Source organism: Oncorhynchus kisutch, linkage group LG26, assembly GCF_002021735.2.
Source record: "Oncorhynchus kisutch isolate 150728-3 linkage group LG26, Okis_V2, whole genome shotgun sequence".
Lineage (NCBI taxonomy): Eukaryota > Metazoa > Chordata > Actinopteri > Salmoniformes > Salmonidae > Oncorhynchus > Oncorhynchus kisutch.
In genome coordinates, this window is record NC_034199.2 from 37864851 (window position 1) to 37878255 (window position 13405).

General features: G+C 43.1%; 1 protein-coding gene across 1 annotated transcript in view; it reads left to right on the plus strand.

Moving 5' to 3' along the window:
* The first annotated feature begins 6950 nt into the window (after window positions 1-6950).
* The window catches only part of LOC109884183 (inactive phospholipase C-like protein 1), a 172392-nt gene continuing 165937 nt past the window's right edge, over window positions 6951-13405 (plus strand). Inside the window, exon 1 of the mRNA XM_031805724.1 lies at window positions 6951-7978. Within this exon, the coding sequence (XP_031661584.1) occupies window positions 7802-7978 (177 nt within the window). The 5' untranslated portion in view covers window positions 6951-7801. The remainder of the gene's footprint in view (window positions 7979-13405) is intronic.

Here is a 13405-nt window from a genome sequence, read left to right on the forward strand (position 1 = left end):
CCTTAACCCCGTCCCAAACCTTAACCCCATCCCAAACCTTAACCCCATCCCAAACCTTAACCCCATCCCAAACCTTAACCCCATCCCAAAGCTTAACCCTATCCAAAACCTTAACCCTATCCAAAACCTTAACCCTATCCCAAACCTTAACCCCATCCCAAACCTTAACCCTATCCAAAACCTTAACCCCATCCCAAACCTTATCCCCATCCCAAACCTAAACCCTATCCCAAACCTTAACCCTATCCAAAACCTTAACCCCATCCCAAACCTTAACCCCATCCCAAACCTTAACCCCATCCCAAACCTTAACCCCATCCCAAACCTTAACCCCATCCCAAACCTTAACCCCATCCCAAACCTTAACCCTATCCCAAACCTTAACCCCATCCCAAACCTTAACCCCATCCCAAACCTTAACCCTATCCCAAACTTTAACCCTATCCAAAACGTTATCCCCATCCAAAACCTTAACCCCATCCACTACCTTATCCCCATCCAAAACCTTAACCCCATCCCAAACCTTAACCCCAGACCTTAGAAAAAGAGAACATTACAAAAAGATGTTGAAAATTGCTGTAGATTTTCCTCGCTGTAACTGCAGTTGGACCAGATCAGAACTGGGTGAGGGGGTAGCAGTCTACCCCATCCCAAACCTTAACCCCATCCCAAACCTTAACCCTATCCCAAACCTTAACCTTAACCCTATCCCAAACCTTAACCCCATCCCAAACCTTAACCCCATCCCAAACCTTAACCCCATCCCAAACCTTAACCTTAACCCCATCCCAAACCTTAACCCTATCCCAAACCTTATCCCCATCCAAAACCTTAACCCCATCCCAAACCTTATCCCCATCCAAAACCTTAACCTTAACCCCATCCCAAACCTTAACCCTATCCCAAACCTTATCCCCATCCAAAACCTTAACCCCATCCCAAACCTTATCCCCATCCAAAACCTTAACCCCATCCCAGACCTTAACCCTATCCCAAACCTTAACCCCATCCCAAACCTTAACCCCATCCCAAACCTTAATCCCTGTCCCAAACATTAACCCCATCCCAAACCTTAACCTTAACCCCATCCCAAACCTTAATCCCTGTCCCAAACATTAACCCTATCCCAAACCTTAACCTTAACCCTATCCCAAACCATAACCTCATCCCAAACCTTAACCCTATCCCAAACCTTAACCCCATCCAAAACCTTAACCCCATCCCAAACCTTATCCCCATCCCAAACCTAAACCCTATCCCAAACCTTAACCCTATCCAAAACCTTAACCCCATCCCAAACCTTAACCCCATCCCAAACCTTAACCCCATCCCAAACCTTAACCCTATCCCAAACCTTAACCCCATCCCAAACCTTAACCCCATCCCAAACCTTAACCCTATCCCAAACTTTAACCCTATCCAAAACGTTATCCCCATCCAAAACCTTAACCCCATCCCAAACCTTATCCCCATCCAAAACCTTAACCCCATCCCAAACCTTAACCCCAGACCTTAGAAAAAGAGAACATTACAAAAAGATGTTGAAAATTGCTGTTGATTTTCCTCGCTGTAACTGCAGTTGGACCAGATCAGAACTGGGTGAGGGGGTAGCAGTCTACCCCATCCCAAACCTTAACCCCATCCCAAACCTTAACCCTATCCCAAACCTTAACCTTAACCCTATCCCAAACCTTAACCCCATCCCAAACCTTAACCCCATCCCAAACCTTAACCCCATCCCAAACCTTAACCTCATCCCAAACCTTAACCCTATCCCAAACCTTATCCCCATCCAAAACCTTAACCCCATCCCAAACCTTATCCCCATCCAAAACCTTAACCTTAACCCCATCCCAAACCTTAACCCTATCCCAAACCTTATCCCCATCCAAAACCTTAACCCCATCCCAAACCTTATCCCCATCCAAAACCTTAACCCCATCCCAGACCTTAACCCTATCCCAAACCTTAACCCCATCCCAAACCTTAACCCCATCCCAAACCTTAATCCCTGTCCCAAACATTAACCCCATCCCAAACCTTAACCTTAACCCCATCCCAAACCTTAATCCCTGTCCCAAACATTAACCCTATCCCAAACCTTAACCTTAACCCTATCCCAAACCATAACCTCATCCCAAACCTTAACCCTATCCCAAACCTTAACCCCATCCCAAACCTTAACCCTATCCCAAACCTTGAACCCATCCCAAACCTTAACCCCATCCCAAACCTTAACCCTTCCCTACTTTCACTAGGGTTAAGGTGATACCCCCGACAAATGTGGAATACTGAAGTGAGAACGTGAGATCTTGTTGCAGAGGAACAAAACATTCATCCTCCAGAATATAGGCCACATTAGGCCTAAAAATAATGTATATCTGTGGTTAAGAATGAATGGGGGAAAAAACTGAGGTTTTTGTGGGAGAAACACATTCTGTACTGCATGCAGACTGCATTAGAGTATAGTGAGTGGTTTGGAGAGCAGGTGTGTATCTACCGGTCTTCACGCCCTAGCACAGAATGGGTCAGAAAGATAGAAAGTGAAAGAGACGAGAGGGAGATGGAGTGAATAACAGAGGGACATCGCATCTCCTACTTTCCTCCACTCCCTATTACAGTAAGAGAGTAGGAGGAGGAGGATGGAAAGAGCTATGGGAGAAATATAACAAGATGATAGTGATATAAGGCAGGAAGTAGAGAAACAGCAGTCATCAGTTATAGCCTCTGCTTGCTATGGACCCAATGACCTTACACATCTCAACACCTGCAGTACAGCCAGAAACTCCCCAAGACACTGCAGTACAGCCATGCACACAGATGCACACACTCACTCACACACCTGCCCTGGCTCATGCACATACACACACACATGCACATACATACACACATACACACATACGAGTGTGTGCACGCACGCACACAAACAGAAATGCAATAGGGGTGAAGGAGAGGTCCATTTTTAGAGCAGTGAATTATTTATTTTTTTACTGTCCTCCTGACATTGAAAGATTTATCCTGTTTTGAACAAGCATCTGCTAATGCCTAAATAGAATCAGGTAGCAGAACGAAACTCTTTCAATTGTGATTAATAACCTGGTTAATCTGAATAATCTGGGTTACAGTAACAATCCTTCAAACTGCTGATCCTCTTAAACACCAGTAGGAGCTGTCTATCAATAGGTTTGCATCTCACTCTTTACTCCATCCATAGATTACTCACATGATATCAAAGCGCCACTGAGGAGCCATCAAATATACACAAAGCACATATCATCAAATCAAATCAAATCAAATCAAATGTATTTATATAGCCCTTCGTACATCAGCTGATATCTCAAAGTGCTGTACAGAAACCCAGCCTAAAACCCCAAACAGCAAGCAATGCAGGTGTAGAAGCACGGAAGCATATCATATTTGTTTGTTTGTTTTCCTTTCATGTGGTGACTATACCAAATGGCTTTGAGTAAAAAAAAAAAGAAAGGTTTTTTAAAAATCCAATAAAACATCCACAATCATCTCAATAACTAATATTCAGAAGTTATCAAGTTACAAAAAAGTGTGTGTACGTGTTGTTTAGCATTTATAAATATACAGTACTGAAATATAATATTTGTTTAACATGTTTGTATAAAGCCATTTGAATTGGCACGTGGATATTGAATATCCAACTCTGGAATTTGCCCTAGCAGTGACAGTGATGGAAAACACCAGGACTGGCCACCCAGAAGAGAATATTTTTTTGTTGGCTGTCTTTGCCAAAACTCTCCGTTGAGTGTTCTCAGTCCTCCAAAATTACTCATGTTCAATAAACGTTTCCAAAATGTGGCTCTAACAGAATTGTCTGATTAGAACAAAGGGCCTTGGCCCTTACCAAAAGGAGTGTACTACATAGATAACAGGGTATAATTTGGGATGCAGCCATAGTCTACTACAGAGAAGTTAAGAGTATGAATAAATGAGTGTGTTAACAATATGTGACTGTATCTATTCAAATCTAGGCCTATGTGTTTCAGTTATAAAGTGTTTATGTTTGTCTAGAACAGTGTGCACATCTCTGCTGGAGTGAGACACATGTAAGTGTATATTAGTGGTGTGTGTATATTAGCGGTGTGCGTATGTGTGTACATTAGTGGTGTGTGTGGGTATATTTGTGGTGTGTGTGTGTGTGCATGTGTATTTACGTGGTGTATGTGTATATTAGTGGCGTGTGTGTGAGTGTGTGTGTCGTCAGTCATGGGGCAGAGTGTGTTCAGGGAGAACTGACTCAACTGTCACTGGGGACAGGGGACATGTCCCCCCACATTGTATTTTTGTCCCCCCCTCCCAGTTTTATAATTGGAATGTGATATAAAACGAGGCAACGGTGTGCTTTAGGACCATGCGGACGCCTCCGAGATGGCAGGTAAGCCGTTTGGAGTATTTATCCGACTGGATACATTTTTTAATAATAATAATGATGCCCCCCCCCCCCCCCCCACCTCTAAAACCAAAGTTGCGCCCCTGCTTGGCATCAACAAGTCTTTTTCAAGGCCTGATGAGGGAGACAGCAGACCAATTCACAGGCCCAGGCTGGCCATCCACACACACACACACACACACACACACACACACACACACACACACACAGCACTGAGCCTCCAGAATACTCATCTCTCTCTCTCTTCTTTAACACCAGCATGACACATTACATGAAGGCACCAGTTTCACCATGGCTAGGCTATACAGAGAGTTGAATGTCAGTTGGACTTCTCTCAGTGCCCTCTGAAGCAATTCAATCTCTCTAACTTCATGGTGTCATCGGTGCCTTAGGGACCTGTAATATAGACAATGTAAAATGAATGGGATTAAGGTAACATATTATAAGAATATATATTAATTTAAGCGCTATTTGGTTTTTCACACCGAAAAGCATGTGCAATATCTTGTGTATATTGGTTTGACCCATAAGGAGAGATGATAGACCTATGGAAAATAGTCCATATATTTCCTCCAATTAATGGATTTCAGTCAAAAAGCCAACCACAACAAGAACGTCTATTTTCCAAGAATGGTCTCGTTCACTTGCAGTGTTTCTGAAGCGTGGATATTAGCAGCGAGTTGCAAGGGGTGGACTCGAGCGCTAATTACCCGAACGGCCTACATGCATGCCATAGCGCGCCCACGTGCCACATCTCAACTCCTGGCTAGACAATTTCAGTTGTTGCGAACACCTGCAATAAAGAATGAGAGGCAAGTGAGCTTTTAACGAACTCACACCTACCTGCAAACTATTCCACCTCAACGAAAGGGACACATGAACTTTTGCTCAAGTCAATAGGAGAGACCAATTGATGGGCATATACTTCTTCAATCTATGGAGGTGCTCAGTTCAATCATAACTCTCCATTTAAAATACAAAGACTACAAATATGCCTAAATGACTGTAGCCTATATACACTGAACAAAGATATAAACGCAACATGTAAAGTGTTTGTTTCTGATTCATGAGCTGAAATAAAAGAAATGTTCCATACTCACAAAAAGCTGATTTCTCTCAAATGTTTATGCACACATTTGTTTACATCCCTGTTAGTGAGCATTTTGTCCTTTGCCAAGATAATCCATCCACCTGACAGATGTGGCATATCAAGAAGCTGATTAAACAGCATGATCATTACACAGGTGCACCTTGGGCTGGGGACAATTTAAAGGCCACTCTAAAATGTGCAGTTTTGTCTTGTATTTTCTATTTTTATTGGTTGGCTTTAGGCTTATATATTTGACTTAATTGAGATGGAAGTTAAAGGCCTACTGCTGCATTGGCCTTTAAGCTATCTCTGAGTTCGATGCTCTCATTTCTTTAGCCGCCAATGGATCACAGTGTATCAATGTGTCCATATGGCAGAGGCTGGTGTTCTCCATTAGTTGAATTTAAATGTTTAGATTTTTTTTCTTCCAGGTTTTTTTAATGATTAAGCAGGTGACATTGATTTTAAGAAACAAAAACGTTATTATTAAAATGAAACTGTTCCATGAAAATGCGCATTGGCTATGAAAATAATGATAACTGGCACTCAGATCGGTAGAAATGCTAGGATAAATTGTGAGCTTACCCAAACTTGAAACTCACCTGCTGCCTATGGTCAGCTCAGGGCCTGTTCTAGCCTTTTTGGGGCCCTTAGCAAGAGTTTTTCAGTTTTAAAGTTAATTTCCTCCAAGTCTAGGGGGCCCCCATTGACTTATGCCATGTTAATATGATATCTGAGTGAGAATGACTAACAAATCAATGGGGGGGGGCCCCTTGGAGGCCAGGGCCCCTGGGCACATGCCCTGTGTGCCCTGATTGGTATTTGTCCATGATTGTTACAAGTTTAGATTGCTGTCTAGACTAACTACCAATCTAAAAATAGTTAGCTGAAATGGCTGATTAAGTGACTGTCAGTGACTGACATAACAAGAGAAAAACTCCTGATGCACAACCACATTTCCAAATTGCACCTGTATCCTATTCTTGCAGCTGTATCCTACTATTCTTACTCTCAATAGTTAGTTAAGACCTGACTGAGTTCCTTTTTTGAGGGGTCGGACCCCTTTAGTGACCAGGGGGGCAGGAGCCCCTGGGAAAACCCTTAGCCCCCATTGGAATGAAAATCAAATGCCCATGCAACTGATTCGTTCTGGCACCAGCCGTGAATGTGTCCCTCTCTAGTGAGTACCTCCTGCCTCTCCTTGGGGTCCGCTGACCCTAGCCCTCTCCTCGCGACCAGAACATGTGGTACGCTTCCAAAATGAGGCATTCCAGAGCCAGCGACATCTGACTCCACCCATCCAGCATTGTTTTGTCAACTGCGTGCGTTTTGGAGCTACGAGTGCCAAATAACCATGTGTATTGGTTGCTTGGCGCGTCAATTATGATTTATAGAATAAGTGGGAGGAGCAACGCCAGAGAGAGGTGGGGAGGACTAGAGGCGGCGCAGCGCAGCTGTCAGTTGTGTTCGTCCTTCTCGTCAAAATCTGTTGCAGACTCGACTAAAGTGTTTAGCAGGTCAGTGTACTTTGAGAGTTTAACCAATGTACGGACCTATGGGAGTTAAATCTTGTTCTCCACATAAACAACATATATCACAGCGTAAAGTTGACTGCCTTGCACTTTGGTAACTGTTGGATGGTAAAGGTAGACTGAGTTGGCTTCTTTGAGCAGGAAGGTTAGGCTACCCTGGAAGACTACACCTAAATACGTTGTTTTAAGGATTCTTCTTCCTAATGTCAATCTATCATTGAGTGTGAGGTAGCATCGCTGGAAGCATACAGGACTGCTGCCAATCTGTGAGGTTTCGACTTGTTGCGTGAAAAACACATCCCCCGGGAATAGTGTTTTCGGGTAAACCCTTTTTTAAAACCAATTTGCATTCAAGTCGGTGCGTGTCAGTGGTGTTTTGATTTCACAACAGGACAGATTATCGAGTGTCTGTGGTGGGTGTTCCCCAATCCTCTGATTCTAGTCCTGACAGTATACAAGTCAGGTCGACTTTGTGGAGACTGGAGAGCGAACATGAGACTGGATGTGATGGACTTCAGGCGTGATTAAAGAAATTGAAGTAATTACCTAGGCCTACCCAACTGCCTGACCGGAGCGGCTCTAATGGTCTAACGGAACAGCCCTCGCCAGATGTGCGCTGGAGTCCAGTTCCGTGGTTCATATTTTTGGAAAAGCGCAGCAGACCCCTCCATAGCCTACCCGTGCACTTAAATGTAAATAAATGGCACCCATAATACGTCGAATTTAGTGATTTTTCTATAGCCTGTAACTGCTGAGAAGATGTCGGAGCAAGAGCGCTATGGGGACGGACTGTGCGACGATGGAGCTCCGGAGATCATCCCGCCGAGAGCGTCCAGGACGGGAAGGCGGAGCGGAGTCATCCTCCCTGGCCAGGACAACGATACCATCGTCCTGGAGGCAGTGAGGGCAGCCCCACGCAGGAGCAGCATCATCAAGGTAAGATAGATTAGTTACTCAAAGGGATGGTTGAGGCTACATGTAATGTTAACACTGGCAAAAGCTATCTGAACGATTTAGGTTAACAGATCTGTTTCACACAATCACCTGCTTTTACCTGAGCCATTTGTTTACCTTAGTTCACCCGCATAAAATAGCCAGGCTTCAAATTAAAAAGCCATCGGCTAATGCAGTAGTTCCCCACCTATTTTGGTTACTGTACACCAACTGAATTTTGTTCTGCCTGGAGTACCCCTGAAGTATCCCCTCGTGCATTTTACCAGTAGGCATATGGTCTCATGAGTCTTCTCAAGTATCCCCTGTGGATTGGCCAAGTACCCCCAGGGGTTATATTACTCCTGGTCGGGAACCACTGGGCTAATATAATAGCACTGGAGCTTTCCATTGCACTGTTCATAATGTGTATTCATCCACTTAAAATGTCTCTGCAACAGACACTAGACATGGAGCCGCCGGATAAAGGATGGTGGGTAATGAATAGAAGTAGGATAGGCTACAGTGGGTTGTGATTACATTAGCGTGTGAACATGAACAAGCACCAGACAAATGCCAATACTCTTCAGAGACTGTCTCAATTTGGGTCTCAGACATATTAATTCCTCACACTGCACAGCAAAATCAGTTGTGTACATTTAACTCTGAAAGTGTGTTTTCAGTGAACATATGAGTCCCACTGAACTGGTGATAAAATAACACTTTGGAGATTGTTAAAGATTAAACTCTGTTGCGGTGTTCCCCATTCAACATTTAAAGTGTTCCATTTAACTTAACTGTGGTGTAAAAATACGTCAAAGTACTACTTAAGTAGTTTTTTGGGATATCTGTACTTTACTTTACTATTTATATTTTTGTCAACTTTTACTAAACTACATTCTTAAAGAAAATAATATACTTTTTACTCCATACATTTTCCCTGATACCCAAAATACTTGTTACATTTTGACAGGAAAATGGTCCAATTCACACACTTATCAAGATAACATCCCTGGTCCTCCCTACTGCCTCTGATCTGAAGGACTCACTAAACACCTACTTCGTTTGTTAAACGATGTCTGAGTGTTGGAGTGTGTCTCTGGCTAGCCGGCAATTTAAAAATGCTTAATATAAGGAATTTTAAATGGTTTATATTGTTACTTTTGATACTTAAGTCAATTTGAGTAATTCCATTTACTTTTGATACTTAAGTATATTTAAAACCAAATACTTTTAGACTTTTACTTGAGTCATTTTCTATTAAGGTATCTTTACTTTTACTCAAGCATGACATTTGAGTACTTTTTCCACCACTGGTGTTTGCATAGCCCTACTGTAGATTAATATGCAATACCTATAGTGTAAAACATGATTTAGAGTAAACTGGACTAACTTTGCTCTATGACAATATTTATATCATTAGGCCTTACTTTGATGGCCTAGTTTAATCTTAGCACAGTGGTGTTAAGAAACTCCTGGTTTACAGGCCACATCAGGTCTGCAAGTCACATTAAGATGGCTTGCAAAGTGATGTATAATTTCTTTTGGAATTCAGAGTTAGGATATCCAACAGTTTACATTTTTGTTCACCAGCAACCAGCATTTAGAATGACTGTCAGCATTAGGAAAGTTTATAAGAAGATTACCTAAACCAATTGAACTGGAACAACCATTTCAGTAACGGGTGCAAAAAAAGTATTATATTTATCCTTGTGTAGCATAAGATTAATCAATCAATCAATGTACATGCAAAAACAGATATTAAAAACTTCTTTTTTTCATATTTTTTTTCTACAATAGAGAATGCTGGGAAATATGATAAGGATGGGCATGGTTTTGATGGGACTGTTTTACTCTCCAAAGTGAAACATGCTTTTAACACCAAAACTGGGGGTTAATTTACACTTTTGCAGAATGAATTTAACTCCTGAATCAACACTAGAAATGTTACACTGAAAAATCAACACTGGCCATTTTTCTGTGTGGATGACAATCTTATTGAGGACTTATACGAACTGTTTCTCATTTTCGAGGAGAGAAACTTGCAGGGTGCCATGGTTAGGCTATAATGGTGTTCTGAAACTGAAATGATGTCAGCCTTTTGGTCTCAGTTCGTTTGGATATATACTGTAGGCAACAGCAGGTGCCACTCGTGGTATCGTTTTGATTTGAACTGTCACGCACTGCATTTTTTTCTGCACTGAAATTGGCCAAAGAATGTAGGCTACACATTGAGTGAACAACCTGTGACGCCCGCCCGCACCTACTCCTGACAACAGCGCACATTCCACGCGCCGAGTGATCTCAATTCAGGCCCACACAGAGCATCACACATGTGTATTCACATGCCAAACCTGTGCCTAACCTGTACCATTATGCTCACTTTATTTCCATTTCACAATGGAATTATGATTAACCTGAATATGCCAAAAACACACCCTCATAGAAGTTGTCTTCCAAAAGAAGCTCTCACCAGCACAGATTTAAATTCCAATATCTGATCATCAACAATGTTTGAATAGTTGTTGTCAACTTAGATAACCTGTTTATAAAACAATACCCATTCAGAGCATCCAATGAAGAATGATCCTGCCCTCTACAGTGAGGGGGAAAAAGTATTTGATCCCCTGCTGATTTTGTACGTTTGCCCACTGACAAAGAAATGATCAGTCTATAATTTTAATGGTAGGTTTATTTGAACAGTGAGACAGAATAACAACAAAAACATCCAGAAAAACACATTTCAAAAATGTTATAAATTTATTAGCATTTTAATGAGGGAAATAAGTAATTGACCCCTCTCCAAAACATGACTTAGTACTTGGTGGCAAAACCCACATTTCTTGTAGTTTGCCACCAGGTTTGCACACATTTCAGGAGGGATTTTGTCCCACTCCTCTTTGCAGATCTTCTCCAAGTCATTAAGGTTTCGACGCTGATGTTTGGCAACTCGAACCTTCAGCTCCCTCCACAGATTGTCTATGGGATTAAGGTCTGGAGACGGGCTAGGCCACTCCAGGACCTTAATGTGCTTCTTCTTGAGCCACTCCTTTGTTGCCTTGGCCGTGTGTTTTGGGTCATTGTCATGCTGGAATACCCATCCACTACTCATTTTCAATGCCCTGGCTGTGGGAAGGAGGTTCTCACCCAAGATTTGACGGTACTTCGCCCCATCCATCGTCCCTTTGATGCGGTGAGGTTGTCCTGTCCCCTTAGCAGAAAAACACCCCCAAAGCATAATGTTTCCAGCTCCATGTTTGACGTTGGGGATGGTGTTCTTGGGGTCATAGGGAGCATTCCTCCTCCTCCAAACATGGCGAGTTGAGTTGATCCCAAAGAGCTCCATTTTGGTCTCATCTGACCACAACACTTTCACCCAGTTGTCCTTTGAATCATTCAGATGTTCATTGGCAAACTTCAGACGGGCATGTATATGTGCTTTCTTGAGCAGGGGGACCTTGCGGGCGCTGCAGGATTTCAGTCCTTCACGGCGTAGTGTGTTACCAATTGTTCTCTTGGTGACTATGGTCCCAGATGCCTTGCGATCATTGACAAGATCCTCCCGTGTAGTTCTGGGCTGATTCTTCACCGTTCTCATGATCATTGCAACTCCATGAGGTGAGATCTTGCATGGAGCCCCAGGCCGAGGGAGATTGACAGTTCTTTTGTGCTTCTTCCATTTGTGAATAATTGCAACAACTGTTGTCACCTTCTCACCAAGCTGCTTGGCGATGGTCTTGTAGCCCATTCCAGCCTTGTGTAGGTCTACAATCTTGTCCCTGACATCCTTGGAGAGCTCTTTGGTCTTGGTCATGGTGGAGAGTTTGGAATCTGATTAATTGATTGCTTCTGTGGACAGGTGTCTTTTATACAGGTAACAAACTGAGATTAGGAGCACCCCCTTTAAGAGTGTGCTCCTAATCTCAGCTCGTTACCTGTATAAAAGACACCTGGGAGCCAGAAATCTTTCTGATTGAGAGGGGGTCAAATAATTGTTTCCCTCATTAAAATGCAAATCAATTTATAACACTTTTGACATGCTTTTTCTGGACTTTTTTAAATTGTTATTCTGTCTCACTGTTCAAATGAACCTACCATTCAAATTATAGACGGATCATTTCTTTGTCAGTGGGCAAACGTACAAAATCAGCAGGGGAACAAATACTTTATTCCCCTCACTGTATCTATGAGCTCAGTTCGTGTCTGCATCCAGGATGGACTGTGGTCAAATATGGTCTACAGTATATACTGATAAGATACCTGGAGTCTTCGCTATAAAAATGAAAGTAAAAGTTTGTCGGGAACATTCTAGCTGTCGGGAAAGTCTGGAACATTCTAGCTGAATAAGAGCGGGCAGATACGCATGTGAACAGCAACAAAAAATCTGCTTCCTCTGCTTCACGCTTTATTTTCAAGCTGACATATTTTAGGGCGGAGTCAGCCGTCTCGCTTTGCCTCTTCCTCTCTGCTGTGGTTGACCCTGTGGTTGACAACTGACCAGCAGCTACAAGCCAGTGTAGGGTGACATCATAGCTTTCCATGGTCGCTAGCGGTGATATGATGTCAGTTGACTTTACCGGAGGAGGATCATGTTATTGATAGATCACTGTTAAAGACGTCCTCCAGCGATACTATAAATTAGGTAAAAGACACAAACTGAAGGGTCAAAACGTATGTGTGGATAGTGTTTTTTTTTTTTACTTCAAGGAGGTGGTCTGGTGGTCAGATGGGACGTCATCAGCCTCCCCCCTAGCTTGAGGAACAATAGAGGAGCAATAGAGAACAGAAGGGGCAAGACCCCCTCCCACCACTTGTGCCATGTTATGTCATACCAGGACCACCTATTGAGATGTGCCTTTTGTTAAATAAATCAGATGTTAAATGAGGTGACAAGGAGACTGGAGGAGGACTTTAAATAGATGTCCACCCTTAGAGGACATCTATGGAGGCTCCATACTCCTGTGTGTGTGTGTGTGTCTGTGTGTGTCTCTGTGTGTGTGTGTGTGTCTGTGTGTGTGTGTGTGTCTCTGTGTGTGTGTGTACTCCCAGCTGAGAGGCTCTGATGTGGTGATTGTGTTAACTGAGCCCTCTCTCTGTCCTAGTAGCAGGAAGTGTCACTGGTGATGCAAAGATAGAGGAATGTCAGTGACAGACACGGAGGGACGGGAACAGAGAGAGGGGGAAAGAGGGAGAGACTAGGAGGGAGGGAGGATAGAGGGATGAATGCAGAGGGGCACAGAGGAAGGACAAGGATGGAGACTGAGGGAGAAAGAGTTTAGACAGGGGGCTTGTGACTTGGCCCATCCTCACGATAGCAGTGCTCACATTAGGTCCCATGTGTGAGTAACTGTGTCCTCCTCAACCAAAGATGCCCAGACAGAGAAACCCTGATAGGAACCTGGCTAATCAACAGGACTTTGTTGTTAAAGGAAA